The 17,458-nt window shown below is 49.2% G+C and overlaps 4 protein-coding genes across 4 annotated transcripts; all 4 read right to left on the reverse strand.

Annotated features, from left to right (window-relative positions):
- Positions 1–462: 462 nt before the first annotated feature.
- Positions 463–1,162, reverse strand: FOXG_06656 (aquaporin rerated protein, other eukaryote; the record flags this gene model as incomplete). Its single annotated transcript, XM_018385336.1, has 2 exons — positions 463–810; positions 869–1,162. 2 exons carry the CDS (start codon positions 1,160–1,162, stop codon positions 463–465), a joined length of 642 nt encoding a protein of 213 aa, XP_018242640.1.
- A 2,117-nt stretch (positions 1,163–3,279) lies between these two features.
- Positions 3,280–3,390, reverse strand: FOXG_19338 (uncharacterized protein; the record flags this gene model as incomplete). The annotated part of the gene is made up of 1 exon (XM_018399551.1): positions 3,280–3,390. The coding sequence occupies one exon, from the start codon at positions 3,388–3,390 to the stop codon at positions 3,280–3,282; it is 111 nt and encodes a 36-aa protein (XP_018242641.1).
- A 5,601-nt stretch (positions 3,391–8,991) lies between these two features.
- On the reverse strand, positions 8,992–11,540 carry FOXG_06657 (uncharacterized protein; the record flags this gene model as incomplete). Its single annotated transcript, XM_018385337.1, has 2 exons — positions 8,992–9,441; positions 9,555–11,540. The coding sequence occupies 2 exons, from the start codon at positions 11,538–11,540 to the stop codon at positions 8,992–8,994; spliced, it is 2,436 nt and encodes an 811-aa protein (XP_018242642.1).
- A 4,753-nt stretch (positions 11,541–16,293) lies between these two features.
- Positions 16,294–17,445, reverse strand: FOXG_06658 (uncharacterized protein; the record flags this gene model as incomplete). The annotated part of the gene is made up of 2 exons (XM_018385338.1): positions 16,294–17,152; positions 17,243–17,445. 2 exons carry the CDS (start codon positions 17,443–17,445, stop codon positions 16,294–16,296), a joined length of 1,062 nt encoding a protein of 353 aa, XP_018242643.1.
- Positions 17,446–17,458: the final 13 nt, after the last annotated feature.

Below are 17,458 nucleotides of genomic sequence, written 5' to 3' on the forward strand. Positions count from 1 at the left end.
GGATAAATTTGATTTGATTTGAATAGATTTGGCTCTGATTTATTTGTTTGCAACCCTGGTTCGAGCTGAGAGGATCCAATGGCTGCGGACAGCTTGCGATACTGCATCCCAGTCTTTGATGATTGAATGGCTGCCGCGAGACGAGGAATTGTGCATAGGCAAGGTTGGGTCTTCGGGACAGGATATTTCCGATATGGTAGTATCGGTTGCGTAACTGAATAAATCGCTTTGAGGTGCCATTTGGGCAATGGTTTTGGGTGGCATGAAGGGCAATGAGAATATGTCAAACCAAGACCCAAGCGAAAAAGGGGGATGGCGTGGGGAAATCGGGAAATGAGGGACGGGTCTTGGCATCTATCTACATTTCGTCTATCTACCGGACCTCCAGGTAGATAGATAGAAGACCCACATATCCCCTGGTAGATAGATAGATGTAGATCTACATCTATCTACATCTACATTTCATCTACATCGGTAGATAGATTCGCCAGCCTGAGTATACTTACCAGGGATCAGAGCTACAAATAAGGCGAGCCCAATGCCGATGGGCGCAATGAAGGTATCTCGAGACTTTTCAGCAGCCAGCATCAAGACAACAAAAATCAGCTGAGCTGTGAAGAACATCTCCAAGAACACGCCTTTCGCAATAGAAGTATAAGGTCCGAGTACTGTGTTGGCCTGCGCCACTGACCCTGGGAACATCGCATCGACAAGGCCACCCGCGCACATGGATCCGAGTAGCTGTGCGGGGACAAGGAACGCAGCGCGCAGCCAAGGGAGCTGTCCTGCGATGCATAAACCGAGCGTGACCTATGGTACTATAGTCAGACTTGAGTCTTCGTTATAACAAGGAAGAAGTGTTGTTTACTGCTGGGTTGAATAATCCTCCGCTGATCCGGTAGAAAGCCCAGACGTTGACCAGTAGAGAAAATCCGTACGATATTGCGATCCAAGTGTCCGTAGTACTTGCCAACCCACCATTGATAGCAGGATATGGTGATTGGAGAACAGCCATCATGTTTCCAGCATAGCCAAAGTAGAGGAAAAAGAATGTCCCAACGAACTCTCCTGATGCGGCGACCAAGTGAGCATTGAATGTGCTTAGATGACCTCGTGGATGGCCTAGATCATCATGCCCATTTTTCTCAGCGGTAGGCCCCATTTGACTCTATAATCGATGCTCCTTAGTTAAAAAGGTTTTTTAGTGTTTGATGCCGGGGCAGGAATTAAGTCAAGCACCCATGTAACCGACCCCCCCCTGGTAACCGACCCATCTGCAAGACTCAGAAAGTCCATCGATCTATTTACAATATTTTAACACAACTTTGTCAAATAAATAGCTAAAAATGCAGAGAAAATGGTATTTAAAAGTCTCTCAATCGCTCTCTTCGCTACTCAAATCCTGTCTAATATACCTTTTTGTAGGCCGCCTGACGCGGGTTGATCGGCGCACAGGGGCTGGATCTTCCTCCGACTCAGAGCTACTTTTCCCATCCACCACAATACAATCAAGATCGCCTTTCTGTGACTGAATAACACGTTGATCAGGCTCGCGATTGGCCTCTGCAAGTATCTGTGCGAGGCTTATAAAGCATTCGTTCGGATCCTGCCTGATTTTCCGTTTTTTCTTCGGTTGCGCCGCTTCAAGCTGGGCGCGTAACCGCTCAATTTCGCGGTCTTTCATCGCGAGCTCGATTGCAACCTTGTCTAACGCCGCAGCCGCTTTTCGAATTGAGAGCCGTGAAGAAGGAGAGCTGCTTTTGGCAGAGAAAAGCTTTACAACGTCGCCGCCACGCTTTGGCGTTACGATATCGTGAGTTTCTGAGGGAGGTAGTGCCGACTTCGTGAGCACCATCACCCAACGCGAAGCGAGCGGTTTGTTAATATTCACAGGCCATAAGCCAGCTGCCCGCCATCCAGATCGAATGTTTTCCTTCCGGAAACCGATTTCGCGGGCTCTCGCATAAAAATCGAGAAACCTTTGCTTCCCAACCCGGGTAGAATCCGTCAGAGCGGTATGCTCGCCAACCAAAGTACGGTACGCCGCCTTCAGACTAGAAAAGCAACCGAGATCTAAAGGCTGGAGTACATGAGAACAATGTGCCGGTAAAAAGAGAAGATAAACATTGTTCAGGTAACACTTGGCCATGAATTCCTCGGTTGCATGCGAGCCGTGGCCGTCAACGATTAATAAACGGTCATCAGCTGGATCTGCAGGAGCCGTGTGGGGAAGGAATACCTTCTCAAGCCACTCTAACGCAATAGAGTTGCTCGTCCAGCCATTTTTTGAGAAGGTAACTTGCCAACCAAGGTGCTTCTCTAAAAATTCGCGTCGGAACCATTGCTCTTGAATGCTTTTCGCTTTGAATATAACGAGCGGATGGAGGACAACCCCGACCGCTGATATACACTCAATAATGGAAGTCCACGTACGTACGGTCGCTGTTTTGACTGGTACCGCGTTAGGGCTCTCCTGTGACGAGCCGATCACGAGGCCGTTAACGCCCTGGCCTTCCATAATGCCGCCCTCGTCGGCGTTATACCGTCGTTCGGGGGGGATCCAATCCACGGTCTCATACACGTTGAACAAGCGCTTGATATTCGCCGGGGTCGCAGCATTTACACGCTCCCAGTCTGTACGGCGACCCAACTTTGTCTTCAAGGCAGGGTGGCGCTCCACGAATCGCGTAGTCCACTTCCTTCCTAATGGCGCGTGATCCTCGTGACGCGCGAGAACGCTGCGGACGATAGTTCGGCACTTGCGCGTGAGTTGGAGCGTGGCCGAGCTTTTCCTGTCGCAGAATCCAGCGCTCAAGGTCATCTTCTTGATCGGTAGTAAGGCGTAGTTGTTCTTGGCGAGCGACCTGACGACTTTGCGCACCAGTGAGGCGACCTCGTAGGGTGCTGGGTGGTAGACCGTTTTTTTTCGCGGCGGTCTTCAAAGAGACCCCATTCTTGACGTCTGCAATGGCATTTTCTAGGTCGTCCGCAGAGTATACCGGCATTGTAGAAGTAAAAGAAGAGGATGAAGAAAGAAAAAATTGAATTGAAGAAGAACTCGATTTATCGTGGATTTAAATACTGGTGTGGACGCGTCTGAAGACGTGTCTGAGGTGGGGGTCGGTTACCAGGGGGGGTCGGTTACATGGGTGCTTGACTTAGTTTCTAACGTCAACAAAAAGGGAAGGGTTAAGATGGGTTTATATCTATCGAGTTAGATACGTAGTACTGTCAACTAAGTCTTTATATGTATAAAGCGTCCCGGAGATAATTCTCCTGTTATGATGCGTATAGCTTGGGGTATGACGTATACAAAACTGTTCTCTGGAAATCAGTGTGGCCGCCACCTTGGATCAAAGAGTTAATCATGATAAGCTTATTGTCGCCCATGACATTAAGCGTGCCCATACTCGGGTAGGGCGTAGAGACCGGCCCCCCTAACTTGATTCACCCGCAAGCTCCGTGCCTCAAGCACGGGGGGTACGGTGACCAGGCAAAGGGTCGGTTGACAAGGGAAATAAAGGTACCTATATTTCTATAGGTTATGGTATGAAATTAGAAGTATATTATTTCTCCAATTTTATGGAGAAATTTAGATAAAAAGTCACATGACTTTTGCAATTACAGATACTTTTAATAGTAAGATTAGGCCTAAGAAAAAGAGGTATCTTTAACCAGTGACCGTGCCTTAAGCACGGGAGGTCGGTCTCTAGACCTTACCAAATAGTTTATGCGCCAACCTCATTTAATGCAAAAACCCTCAATAATCACTAAAGCCACATTTGAGTAAAATGTTTTACTATTCATGCTTTTAAAAAGTTCTGATAGGTTAATTTGGGCATTGAGGACGCTCTCAAATCCTTTGGTTAAAAAATCAGGGACTTGGTGGCCAAGCTCGCGTGCCTCAAGCGAGGAGGAGTATCGTCAAGATTCACTAAATCAGCATCTTGACCGAGATGAAATTGCATAATAGCACCTCAGTTCAGTCTCAATCCAATTGATAAGCTCATTCCACGTTATATTAAGAGAATCCTGCCAAGTACCGTTACTAATACAATTAGCTATGTGCTCAGCATGTGGTGTTGTTTCTTGAAGTAGCTGTTGCTCTTGTCGCTGAATATGTAGATCTCCAGACAATAGAGAGGTAGTTTGAGTAGTGGCTGTGCGTGATCCAGGAAATAATCGCGCCGGTGATGGTCTTACATATGTTTGCGAAGCGTACCGCTACGAACCCAGTGTTATTTCTCTCAGACGTGAAGGGGGTGACCATCCCGGTCTGACTGATCTTGTTGGAGGCGGTAGCGGCCTTCTCGTCATGTTACATCTCTCGAGCGTTAGAGCCTATTCCTTTATCGCGAGTCGTAGAAACACCGACGATTGACTAAACTGCTTTAATGATCGTTCTACTGTGGCTTATCTCTTCCTTGCAGGTGATCTGCATCTACCATACAGTACCCCTCTACCGATAAGACCCCTCCACCGATAAGCAAAAAAAAAGTTTCCTCATACAAAATGCCCAATTTCACTTGAACGGTGCTTGGCCAAAGATTGAAGCTATTTACATAAAACAAGCTGTGTCTCAACGGGAGTTTCATGTTGTTTCGCATTATGCTACTCTTTTTTGCGTCATATAAGCGGTATGGTAGTGTGGCACCAATGTAAAACCCCCATTAATGCCTTATCTTCGAATAGTCCTCCCCATGACTTTTAGGTTCTCTATCTACACCAATCTTCCATAATTGCCTTGAAGAATGACTCGAGCGTGTTACGCAGAGGATGACGTTATTGAAGCCATATTAGATGTCACCGAAAACGGCCTCTCCCAGAACCAAGCCAGGCAAAAGCATGGCATCCCTCAGCCGACTCTCTCAGACAGATTAAGAGGAGTACTACCAAAGTCTGAGGTCACCCATCCTGCCCAGTTGTTATCCAAGTCTCAGGAGTCCAGATAGGTTGCCTGGATACTTCGACAAGAGGCCTTAGGCTATGCCCCTTCTCATAATCAAGTTCGCGCCACCGTCATTGTCCTCCTACGACAACAAGGGAGGGAAAAGCCTATCGGTGTACATTGGCTAGCCAGGTTCATGAAACGGCATCCATCAATAAAGACAGATAGGCAAACGCAAGGAGGTGTCTAGGTTCAATTGCTTTACCCCGACCGCTGTCAATTGGTACTTTGATATCCGGGAGAGCGAATATGGCTGGATCAAACCTAAAAACACAATCAACTGTAATGAGGGCGGTATCATGGCAGGGTTTGGCGAGTTTCTGTTGATTTGGCCATCAATTTAGCTGATCCATTGCGAATATAGGCTTGGATTCTTTGGTTATCGGCAGCAGCGATCCCAAGAGGAAGGCCTTCCTCAAAGGCTCCCAGTCCCGCGCTTGGACTAGCTTTATCGAGGCCGTCACAGCAACTGGCCATCTTCTGAAGCCCGGAATTATCTTCAAGGGCAAAGAGCTTCAGCAACAGTGGTTTGTCGATGAGCTCAAGCAAGTAGCTGACTGGCATTATATCACGTCCGAGAACGGCTGGACGGACAACCATATCGCAGTCGAGTGGCTCAAGGAGGTCTACCTTCCCCAGACTCAACCAGAAGACGAGTCTGACGCGAGACTCATTATATTGGATGGACATAGAAGCCATGTATCTGTACGTGTCTAGCTGTTTTGAATCAAGTTAATCAAAGTTGTTGTTGACTCTAAAACTTGACAACGGCATAGTCAATGCTTCTAAAGCTGCCTATCGCAAAGAACTCCAAAAGCTGACGAGCCTGACTGATTCTGCGCCGGTGGATAAGGTCAACTTCATTAAGGCATATGCCAAGGCCAGGGAAGTGGGCATGACGAAGAAAAACATCCTCTCAGGCTGGAGAGTGACTGGAAACTGGCCGATTTTACGACGTAAAGCACTCGTAGACCCAGAAATTCAACCAGAGAAGAAGGAAGTGACGCCTGCATCAGATGGCCACAAGGACAGGCAAGTCGACTCTGATAACACTCCAAAGACCAGCCGCCATATCAGAGATCTAGGCAAGAATAAGACCCCATCGACAAGAAGACGCTATTCAGTGATATCCAAAGGGTTTGAAGCTCAAGAATCAAAGATTGCCTCCTTAAGTACAAGAGTAGCCAGTTTAGAGGAGGAAGTTGGGCGGTTAAGCAGAGGCAAGAAGAGAAAGGCAGTGCCGAATCTCAACACGAAGTTTGTGACATTAGCCGAAGCTTTAGTGGCTGGTGAAACAATTCCTAAGACAAGCCAGGCAACTGCAGAGACAGAGGTTGTTGAGGATGTAATCGAGGTAGGAGGAGCAGAAGAGGATGTAAGCACAAATTCGGAGGCAGAGGAATTATCTGTCACACGAACTCGCGCAGGCCGCGCAGTCAAGAGGCTAAGAGGATATTAAATTGCATGTAATTCTGTACCGATAAACAGCAATCAATTTGTTTTTCGTATTTCTGGTGACTCTTTGCAAGGTGGCTGAAAAATAGCAGTTTGTATGGGGAAACTTTTTTTTTTCTTATCGGTAGAGGGGTCTTATCGGTAGAGGGGTACTGCATGGTAATGGTTATCGCGGCGGCTTGATGCCCATGAGATCAGCAAAGTAGGATGATGCCCAGGCACCGACGATAGCGGCAGCATTGGAGCCATTGCTGAGAGCAGACTGCCAGCTCGTCTCGATTAAGTATGAGCCGTCGTCGATGGGTTTGCGGAATCTTCCTTTGAAGACGGGGATGCTGATAATGTTGTTTATATTGTGCAGTAATGCTGGTGGAAAAAACAATATTTTATGAAACTTTATTGTTAATTCTTGAGATAAGAGTTCTTCTCAGGTTTATATCTCTAGACTAACTCACCGCCACCCCACACACCCGTGATAGCATCACAACTGAATCCATAGATGACTTCAATTAATTCTACAATAATGAGTATTTATTCAATTTAACTGAGAATTTGGAAACTAATTCACCAATATTGTATCTGCAGTCTGTGTTTTTGGCGGATTCTTTTTATGTTGTTTTCTCTTATTTCCCTCGATCTGATGTAGTACGTTCTTTTCAGCCTGATCACGAGCCGAGATAATCTGTTCAATTTCAGGGAAAGCCTTGTTGGGGTCAAATTGAACGGCGACTCGGCCAGTGGGCTCTCTTGCTGCTACTGATGCCTTCAGTACTGCCTTTTCCTCCTCTAGGCGTTGAATTTGACTGTTCTTCTGGTCAATACATTTCATCGCCTTCTTTATGATACAATTGAAGTCGCGAATAAAGGTATTTCCTTGACTTTGTACAGATTCCAGTTGTTTTTGAGTATCGGCTCTTCCTTGGGGCGTACTTCAGATCGTATCAGCGATTACTTGGGCCTTCCTTGGTGTTATAGGCCCGTTGAAGCGCTTGCGTTTCTTCTCCCTTGGCTTCAATGCCGCCAATGCCTTCTGTAGCTTGATCGGGAAAAGCCCAGAGGCCGAGAAACCACCTATTATGTTCCTACGGCTCAGGGCTTTTAATGGAGCCCTCTCATAAGCTTTTAGGAAGAGCTGTTGTTGGTGTGGTGAGGTTGCTTCGTATGAGGCCCAAGAGCGGGTAAACTGGCGATAGTATGTTTTTAACGGCCCAAATACGGCAACATCGAGCGGCTGAGTGATATGTGATGAGTGTAAGGGTAACCAAGAGAGCCAAATCTGATGCAGCCACGCCTTTTTCATCAATTCTGCTGTAATATGTGACTTATGCTGGTCTAGGACCAATAGTCTCCATTGCTTAGGATCCTTCGGCTTAGTCTGCGGTATGAATACCCCCATGAACCAACGGATGAAGATGTCGCTGTTAGACCAACCGGTTGGACTGCAAGTATACTTCCAATCAGGAAAAACGGCTGGAAACCACTGTCCTTGGAGGTTCTCGCCGGTAAAAACGACACAAGGCGTGAGACGCCGACCGTCCGCTGATACAGACTCGATTATTGAGCTCCAAGTCGGATTGTCAGAGTTTATCGTCTCTGAGGAAGAAGTCATCGCTGTTCCGGCTACTATGCCACTGTTGGTCTCACCGATTTGAACGCCGGTCTCGTCAACGTTATACATATAAGGCCTAGTTATTTTCTTCGTGTTGACTACCCAGTTGAGGCCATCGTAGTACTCGGAAAGTGACTCCTTCGTCACACAACGCTTCCTTACGGATTCTATGACTCTCGATGGCTTTAATTCTATACTTGAATGGCGGGTAAAGAATCTGTCAACCCAGTTCTTGCCGACATAAGAGACTTGCCCGTTGACTGATGATAACGCCTGTGCGAAGTCATGGATATCCTTCTTCATGAGAGGCTGAATAGCGCGCTCTCGGTCGATAATATAGTTGACTAGGTCATCTTCCTGCTCTACAGTAAGCGACTGATCTTTCTGATGTGCTGTGCGGATATCCTGGCCTCCGGCGCATCGATCATGCAATGTCGAGAGCTTGACTGAGTGTTTTACTGCCGAGGGCCGCAAACCAATGATTTCTACGTCCTCAATGGCCAATAATATCTTCTTTTCATAATCTGATAGCTGCGATTCTATTGCCATTGAAATTAAGAAAAAACGGATTTTATTTGATGATATAGAATAAAATGAAGTATCCTGTGTTGATGACGCGTTGATGGTGTTGAAGTGTGCGGGGACGGGGGGTGTGTGGGGTGGCGGTGAGTTAGTCTAGATGATTCCATCTATGACTTTGAACTCTAAATCTAGGACTTTCAGACTAACAGTCTGAACCCTGAAGAGAAGGGCCCAGTTTTTCCAACAAATAATGGAGAGCAAGAAATTCACAAAGAGTAGATTCATTGTGCTACGGACAGGCGCCACAACGTAACAATGTAAAAGGTACTGGATCCAATGGTACAGAACTTGGCTGAACCGAAACTCATCCATGTATGAAAATCTCCAGTCAGATCTGTAGGAAGGACCAGCTGAGATTAACACTCCTTGCCAGGGCCACATATACGATGAGTGGCCTTTATTGCTTCTCCTTGAGCATAAACATGCCCCCGAACCAGCCATAAGCCCGTGTCAATCTTCGTCCATGCCGTCGAGCGACTTCGAAAGGAATCTTGCCTTTTGGATGGGGCTCATGGAAGTGAATCCCTCGCTCAATGTCCAAAATAGTAGGGGAAAACTGCCAGACAGAGCCATAGAGCTTCTCAATCTGGAAACCTGTAGAGGCCATTGCATGGAGAAAGTCGTTCCATGGAATGGAGCCAGGCGTCGATGTTACCTCGGGATTGAAGAACAAAGTGCGGAACACCTTCAATGCTCGAGCATCGACGGAGAATGTTGGCTGAGAGTCGAGAACCTTGGGTTTTGTGGCATCAGATGGTGCCACGTTATCGTTGTTGTTGGACGTCTCAGAGGGGTCACCCTTGGTCTTGATCTTGATCTTCGACTGAACGCCATGAGCATTGAATCTCTGAGGTGTTTGTGCAGGTTGGTCCAGGAACAGATTTGAAGTGGGCGGTTGAGGGCCCAAAGATCTTGGTCCAGGGCGGGCTCAGCTTTTTCGTTTGTTTTGGTAGGTTCAACCCATTCTGCGGTCCTTCTCAAGATGCGCGGTTGAGAAAGAAGGCGATAAAGAGCTGTATCTTCAAAATCCGTGACTCTAGCTTTTGTTACGTCGTCAACCTTGGCCCAGAACATATCCAAATTCGACTCGGCCTGTCGCAAAGCGTCTACCGTCTCCTTTGTCCGACGTTTGCTATATGGGTAGGTAAATTTGCCACCTGACGGCTCCGCAAGTCTAGCGGCGTAGTCCAGGCCCTTTTGTAAAAATGCAGCGTGAAGCTGTGCCATAGGTTTCTGTAGCGCGGTGTACTCCTCTTTGAAATCTTCCACATGGTCAGCCGAAGCCATCTCGAACTGTTGGGCCCATGGCTGATAGAGCTCGAGTTGCTTGAGACTCTGTGTGACAATGGCTAGGTCACCGATCATCTTGGCCACGTGGGCCGATATGAGGGCGTCCGCCTTAGGTTCCGCCTGTAGCAGTCGCTCCAACTCATCGACGACGTTAGGCACGCGAACGAGAAAGAGGGCGTAATCATCTTCCCATAGTGTTTGCAACAACCAAATCAACTGTTGTTCTACCTTTTCCATCTTGAACCCCGGGCAACTCCTTACGAATATCTTTGTCGAGTCAGGATCAACAGGCGGCTCACGGACGAAGAATTTCCGCATCGGTGGAGAGGCTGTGGCAGCTACTTTGAGCTTGTCCAAGGGCCCCTTTGCCGTTTGCTCCAAGAAGTACTTGAAGCGGAGCAGAGAAACAAAGTACTCCTTCGGCAAGTCCTTGGTGGGCAGTATTTCCTTGTGAAACTTCTGCTGTAGCATGCTCAGGTTTTGGACTTGCCGATGAAGCTCGGTGAGGGACTCGAGATTCGCATAAGCATCTAAAAGCATACCAAAGGTTACCCGGGCCCAGAGAGTATTCTCCCGCAGCCTGTGAGTTGCAGGATGCGGAAGTCCCTTGGTATCAGGCAGCATTTCTTGTCGGTGATCTTTGATCTCGCGGAACTGGTCAGCAAAGTAGGCAGGATCCTCACGAAGTGCCCACACGTGATCTTCTGCTGCTGACATCTCGGCTTCGAGAAGAGACGTGAGTCGTTCGAGATCAAGTCTTGCCGGTAGTCTGTAAGGCGCTTCCGCAGCCATTGCTGCCAATGATGTGAAGCCGGAAGCGTCGCTGTCCGTCTTCAGAAATGGCTCGGGCTGGATGCTATACGCGCTACTGGCGATGGCATCGGCGGAGATCTCGTGGAGGACTTCGTGACAAAAATCAACGAGAAAGGGCATCAAGCGAGCCTGTGCCTCGAGAATAAGGAGGCCCTCCCCAGGGAGAAATTGTTTGCGTGTGTGCATCCAGTCAAAAGCATCTGGGTGCGAATCCCAATCAAGAAGCTTTCCATATCCCTCAGCCGTGGTGGCGCCATGCAATACCATCGTGTGAAGGTTAAGAAAGATAGGAACCAGTGCCTTTGTCACTTTGCCTAGATGCATTGCGTCGTTATCGGCCGCCGCAAAGGCCGGAGGCGGACAACGGCCTCTGGCATTCAGCAGCAAGAGCATAAGCTTAGGCTGTGATAAGTCCTCCTGGTTGATGTAGGGCCACATGTAGTGGCCTTTATACTTCGAGCCTCTCTCTCGTTCTTCCTTTGATTCTCTGCGAAAGGCCTCGAAATCAGGACGATGAGAGGCAGGCATTGCCGGCCAAGCTTTGAGGAGAATTTGAAGTCTCTGCTGCCGAGTCTTCTTGGTCCACCTTTTCTGAATCGTGGCCTCATGCCTCTCCAGAATTTGCTTTAGGAGATGGTGGCTTGCAAAGACCTTGGCCGAGTATTCTCCAGCCTGTCGCCGAACCTTGGCCGGAGAGGGAAGTTCGGGCATTGGACCTCCCATGGCGGTAAGGAATTCAACGGGATTAGACCAGTCAATATCAGGCAGAGAACCATCTTGACTGTCGAAATTTTGGCCCTCCTCTGAGAAGGGGTCAAACTGGAAATCTCGTCTGAGGTCCATAGTTTTGTTTTGGTGATGAGACGCTCTCAAAGCAGGTGGGGGATATGATTTGATTTAGATTTGATTATCCTACGCGGTTGTAGTCGTCTAAACGACTATGCCCGGATAACGGGGTCCGGCGAACAGCCGAAGCATCGCGGATCAGTGTTGATCCGTGGTGCCCCACTTCGCCATCGTGAACAACGATGACCAGCTGTTCCCAAAATTCCCGCTTTTCGCTCTCTAACTACTATTTACATTTGCTTGCCGGCCCATGTACATAGTGGTTTTCTACCAACGCGTCCGTGATTCTAGGCTCTGTCGGGCTGTGAGGCCCTCTCTTTCGCGGCTATGTACCTACAGTCTCCCCCCCAGTGCTCAGCTTTGTCTGTTAAGGTCTCGATCCTGAAATTGCCCAAGGATCTGAGTCAGTTCGATGAACTTGATTGCCTTGGCGGCTGCTTTGCGCTCGCTCAGTAACTTCCGGAGATTGTTGCGTCCTCGGAGTCGTCCTAGTTCCTGGTCCCGGAGTTGGCGGTGCTGGCGACAGCGCAGGAGGACGTGCGCTACCGTTTGTCGATCCGATCTATAGGGGCATCTGTTGCTGGAGATGCCTGGTACCTTTCGATTATAGAGGAAATCCTTAAGTCCTATCTTCTCCGTCCGCAGCTGCGTGAGCAGCGCGCTGTGCTTCTTGCTGAGCCCGTCATGCAAGTCCAAGACCTTGCGTGAGGGTTTGGGCGTGTGCCTGAAAGATGCTCGGCCGCGTGTTTCGGATATCCAGCCTCTTTCCCACGACGTGGTAGTCTCTTTGTGAGACCATGTCTTCATGGTCGATCGGAGTGGGTATAGCTGCTGCGGTTCTGCTGCTTTTGGTCCCGTGAGGTCGCCTTCTCTCCAACCTGTTGCTTCCTTTGCCGCTCGATCCGCTTCTTCGTTACCTTGGATCCCAATGTGCGCTGGGACCCATCTGATCTCGGTGTTTAGACCTTGTAATTGGAGTTCGTCGATCTGTTTTGCGATGCTTCTGAGCAGGTATGCCCCCGACTTACCCTTGGGCTTTGCGGTCGATCGGATGGCGGCCTGGTTGTTGGTGTAAATCAAGACCTTGCTTCTACTGTTGCCTCTGGACCTGTCTTCCTGTGCGATCTGGAGGGCCAGGCTGATGCCTTGGAGTTCACCGGCGTAGACGGTGGAAGTCGTGTCGTCTCCCATGTAAGCACTCTTTGTTTCTTGGGTGGTGGTGCAGACTGCGGCAGCACCGATATGACCACCGATGCCGCTACCGTCTGTGTAGATGTGTATGGCGTCCGGCTCGTCTTGTATGATCTGTTCGTGTTTGATTTGCGCCTCCTCTGTGTTTGTTTCGATGAACATCTGTGGCCCCTGCCACCATGGAGGTACAATGTAAGGCACGATGTGCTCTTGTCTCCGGATATCCGGCCCTTGGCGGTCTCTTATGGCTTGTTCAATAGCTCGTCTCGGGCTTTTCTTCTTGTTTCTTCTCGCCTCCTCTTCTGTATGTTGGCGTTCAGCTGGGCCGACTCTTCCCAGAGTGTCGACGTTATGCTTGAAGATCTGCTGTTCGACTGGTAGAAGGTATGTTTCCACGTCAAGGGCAGGTATCGATGCTGCTTTGTACGCTCCACTAATCACCCTAGAAGCTCTGGCCTGTAGGCTTTGAAGCTTGCTCAATGTTCGCTCTGTGTATGGCTTGTCCCTGGTTCTCCAGTTTGCATTCGACCAGGCAGAACAGGCGTACATCATCTGCGGCACAGCCACTCCTTTGTATATCTTCCTCATCTCTTTCATTGTCACTCCCCAAGTCGAACCACCGAGGCTGCTAAGGGCGTTGACTGTCTTGGTGACCTTGCGTTGTATTTCATCTATGTGCTGTTTCCAGGTGAGGGTGGAGTCCATGATGAGACCCAGGTATTTGCATGTTTTCTTTGGTTCGATCGTGCCCCATCTTGTTTGCAGAGGCTCCTCGACGTCTATTCTTGTTCTCGTCCGTGTGAAGTGAGTAAGCTGGAATTTGTCTGGCGCGAAGATAGACGCATGAGTGGCCGCCCACTGCTCTGCGATATGGAGTGCCTCTTGGAGTTTCTTGCATGTCTCTTTCGTGGAGTCTGCCCAGGTAAGTATAGCCACATCATCTATAAAGCCGGTTGTGGCCGTGTCGTCTAATTCTCCGCACTTTTCGATTAGATCTGCGTTGTAGAAGAGGTAGAGGATCGGTGACAGATTCGATCCTTGTGGCTCTCCTGTCTCTAATTTGTAGGGTTCAGATGTGAAGCCATCGATTGATAGCGTTGTGGATCTTGGGCACAGGAAGCTTCCGATCCACTTCACTGTTCTTTCATCTATCTTTCTCTTCCGCAGATTGTGTAGTAGGCGTGCATGTGAAATGTTGTCAAACGCCCCTGATACATCCAGAAGCAGTAGACTTGCCACTTTGCCTGACCCGGTGTTCCAGGCGTCATATATCTTGTCGATGATAAGGTGGAGGGCGTGCTCAGCGGATCGCAGCTTTCTTCCACCCATGTGGGTATCAGGCAGCAGGTTATGAGCCTCGGCGAGATAACTCAGCCTCTTTGCTATGACCGCTTCCATGATCTTTCCTGTAGTATTTAATAGAGCGATCGGACTGTAGGCCTTTGGTACCGTATAATTGTCTTTCCCTGGCTTCCTGAGGACCACCGTTGTCGATTGTCGAAAGTGTTCCGCATAGTAGCCAAGGGTGAGGGACTGATTGAAGATCTTGGTGAGATAGTGCTTGATCCAGGGAGAGGCGATTTGGAGTGCTTTGTTCGTGATGCCGTCCGGTCCTGGAGCCTTGAGCGGGGCTGCCTCCTCAATGGCCTCCTCTATTTCCCTCGTTGTTATCGGTGGCATGGCTGTGGGAGCAGGGTAGTTGGCATTCTCTATGTCTTCGATATCAGTGTCAGGTGGCACCGGAAAGAAGGTCTTTCTGAGAAGGTCTGCTTTTTCGCTAGGGGTTATTGCTTGCTGCTTTGTAGCTGGGTCGACTAGCGCGGGTGTCACGTTCGGTGTTTGACTGTGTCTGTTTCGGGCCCATTTTGCTAACCGCCAGAGGGTTGCCGGGGATTGGGCAGCTTCTTCTACCTTCTCCTGGTGCTTCTGTTTAAGTGCTTTCTTGATAACTCTACCTTTGCCATTTCGCGCCGCACAGTATGCTTCCCATGTCTCTTCGGTACGATACAGGCTGTGTCGCCGACGGAGCCGTTTTGATTCTGCCAAGGCTGCAGCGCATTCTTCGTTCCACCCTGGCTTCGATGTCGGTGACGGAGCCGTCTTCGGTACTGCTTCATCGACAGCTGCCGTTATGGCTGCCATTACTTCTTCCACATGTCTGTCCAAACCTGTCTTTCTTGATCTTCGTTGCGGCGGAAGCTCCCGTTGCAGCACGCGAGTGAATGTCTTTTCGTCTAACGCTTTCCAATTTCGCTGGGGCTTAGCTATCATTTTGACAGTGTTTAGGTCTAATGAGGTGGTGATAGGTAGGTGGTCAGAGTCATGGTCCATGTCTGTTTCAATTTCGCACTAAATCAGTCTATCCACAAGGCCTACCGTCGTGAGGCAAAAGTCTATGGTCGTTCTTCCGTCACGCTCTTCATATGTGATAGTTCCTGGAGCAAGGTTGCTCGTGAGACAGTAGCCTTCCATGATTGTGGTGAGCTCAGCGGCATCAGGGTCTGCTCGCTGGACCCGATCACCTCCCCATACCGGTAGCTCGTGGTGGAGGTTGAAGCCGCCAACAATGATTTGTTCATGATGGGACGATCGTTCTATGACCAGCTCCAGGAGTGAAAGCGTGCTTCCTCTCTCGGTTACAGTTTTTGTTGGGTTATAGACGTTGTGTATCACACTCTGTTGCTCTTCTTCTGTTCCGAGTACTAGGTTCAACGAGCAGAGATCTCTGCTTACCTCTCTAAAGTGCCACCTGGAGTGATCGAGCCTCTTATTGATAAAAAAGCAGACCCTAGCTGGGAAGTTTTGATCCTTGTCTGGGTAGCATAGGTGAAACTGGTCTTTGGCTGGATGGTGAGTTGTCGTGTCAAATGGGTTCTTCCATGGCTCCTGGATGGCGAGGATGTCGTATCGCCCTATATTGGGATCTCGCAAGAGCGTGGCCATGACTGTGTCCTTTGATTTTCTAACGTTGTACTGTAGTATTGTAAGAGTGTTTCCTATTAGCATTCTTGATCGTCAACCTCCATATGTTGGCTGTGATGTGTGATCTGTCTGTTGGCGTCTAGTGTTTCCAATACTCTCCTGGAAGGAGCTAATGTTCGTCTAGGTCGCTGGCTCCCTATGTTCACGACGATCTCGTTTCTGGGATCATCGGGTGTTACCTGGTTGTTGCTGCAATTCGCTCTCTTCTGTTGTTTCTTCGTCGGCGATCTACTCCGGGACGAGTTGGCGTCCCGTGGCCGGCCTGGTTCCAAGGTGGGTCGTCCTGTCCTGGCGATCGGGCTTGATTCATTTTGCCGATCCCTTGTTCTAATTCCGGTCGTGGTCCTAGCGACAAAGCTTTCTAGTTCTAAGTGGTACCTGGGTCTCGATTTAGAGGCTGCTTTGGCCTTGTTCTCCTCCTGTTTCCTGGTAGGGCATCGGTTGTTCCAGGCTTCGTGTGGGCCGTTGCAGGCCGCGCATTTTCGCGGGGCGTCCCTGTCGCTCTTGGTTGGGCAATCCTTGGTGGCATGATCTTGCGCGCAGTAGCCGCATGTTATTGTTGCTTTGCACTGGGTTCCTATGTGGCCGTATTTGTGACACTGGAGCATTGTCTCACACGGCACTGTCTGTCATAGAGCTCGCATTGGAACACCTCGCCTTGCCAGATGAGGCCCTCATCGATGACTTTATTTGCGTCTTCTGGTCTCGTGAACTCAACCACGACCGAAGATGCTGATTTGGTAGACGAAGATCTCGTCAGCCAGCCTATGTACTTGATCTCTGCATTTGGTATAAAGGGGTTGTTATCCTGAAGTATCCCATCTCTGATGAGTTCAAAATTGTCCATGTTCATCGAACTAGTGCGTACGCCATGCACTAAGACACCGTACGTCGGAATGCGTACTGTGGCGCCGTTTCCGATCCTTTGTTCCCAGTCTTCTGCAAACTGTCTAAGCGCCACCATGTCCGCTGTAGTGGCCGTCTTGATGCTCAGGTCACCGCTCTTAAGCTGATTGGAGGATACTACCTTGATGTTCTCTATGTGTTCGTTGCTGCTCTGCTCAATTGCGAGGTCTACATGTGACTTCAGGCTGCGTGGGCTCATCATTCTGATGTTGGCTATAGTGACAGGGTCTCTGATGTTGATAATAATCTCACGCAGGGTCTGAACAGGTGACGCTTTCTGGTTCTGTGGGTTATGCATGCTTGCCGCTAGCCCTCCCCTCGCCAGCACGTTGGCGTAGGTAGGCATGGCGTTGGCTTGGTTCTGCTGGCTTACGAGCTTCATGTCTCTGATCATTTTCATCGTTGCTTTACCGATCTCTGTGGCCTCCTTTGCAGCCGCTTTTGCGTCTGTCGTAATCTCCGAACTGCGCTGGACTTCTTCCATGGTTTGTTGAGCTTGGGTGTTTGTTTCGTTGAGATCATTTTTGAGGCTGTTGATGTGTTGCGCTACAAAGAAACGGCTGTGAAGAGAGCAATACCGAACAGCCGTGTATAGTCAAGTCGAGGGTAAACCCACTGACCGAGAAGATCCGAGAAGACACTGAAGGCATAATACAGCGCCACGTGCTCCAATAAGTGCAACTCGAACTCCACGGGATGCGACAGGCAGACCATCTCCATTGTCGATGGCTGACAGTGCCTTTTGAAGATATTTGCTCAAATTTGTGGCGTGCTCTCGGTAATCAGTGGGCCAAATTTCGTCCTGGGGCCACGGGGTCGCCATGATGTCTGAGTCG

This window comes from Fusarium oxysporum, chromosome 3 (assembly GCF_000149955.1).
Source record: "Fusarium oxysporum f. sp. lycopersici 4287 chromosome 3, whole genome shotgun sequence".
Lineage (NCBI taxonomy): Eukaryota > Fungi > Ascomycota > Sordariomycetes > Hypocreales > Nectriaceae > Fusarium > Fusarium oxysporum.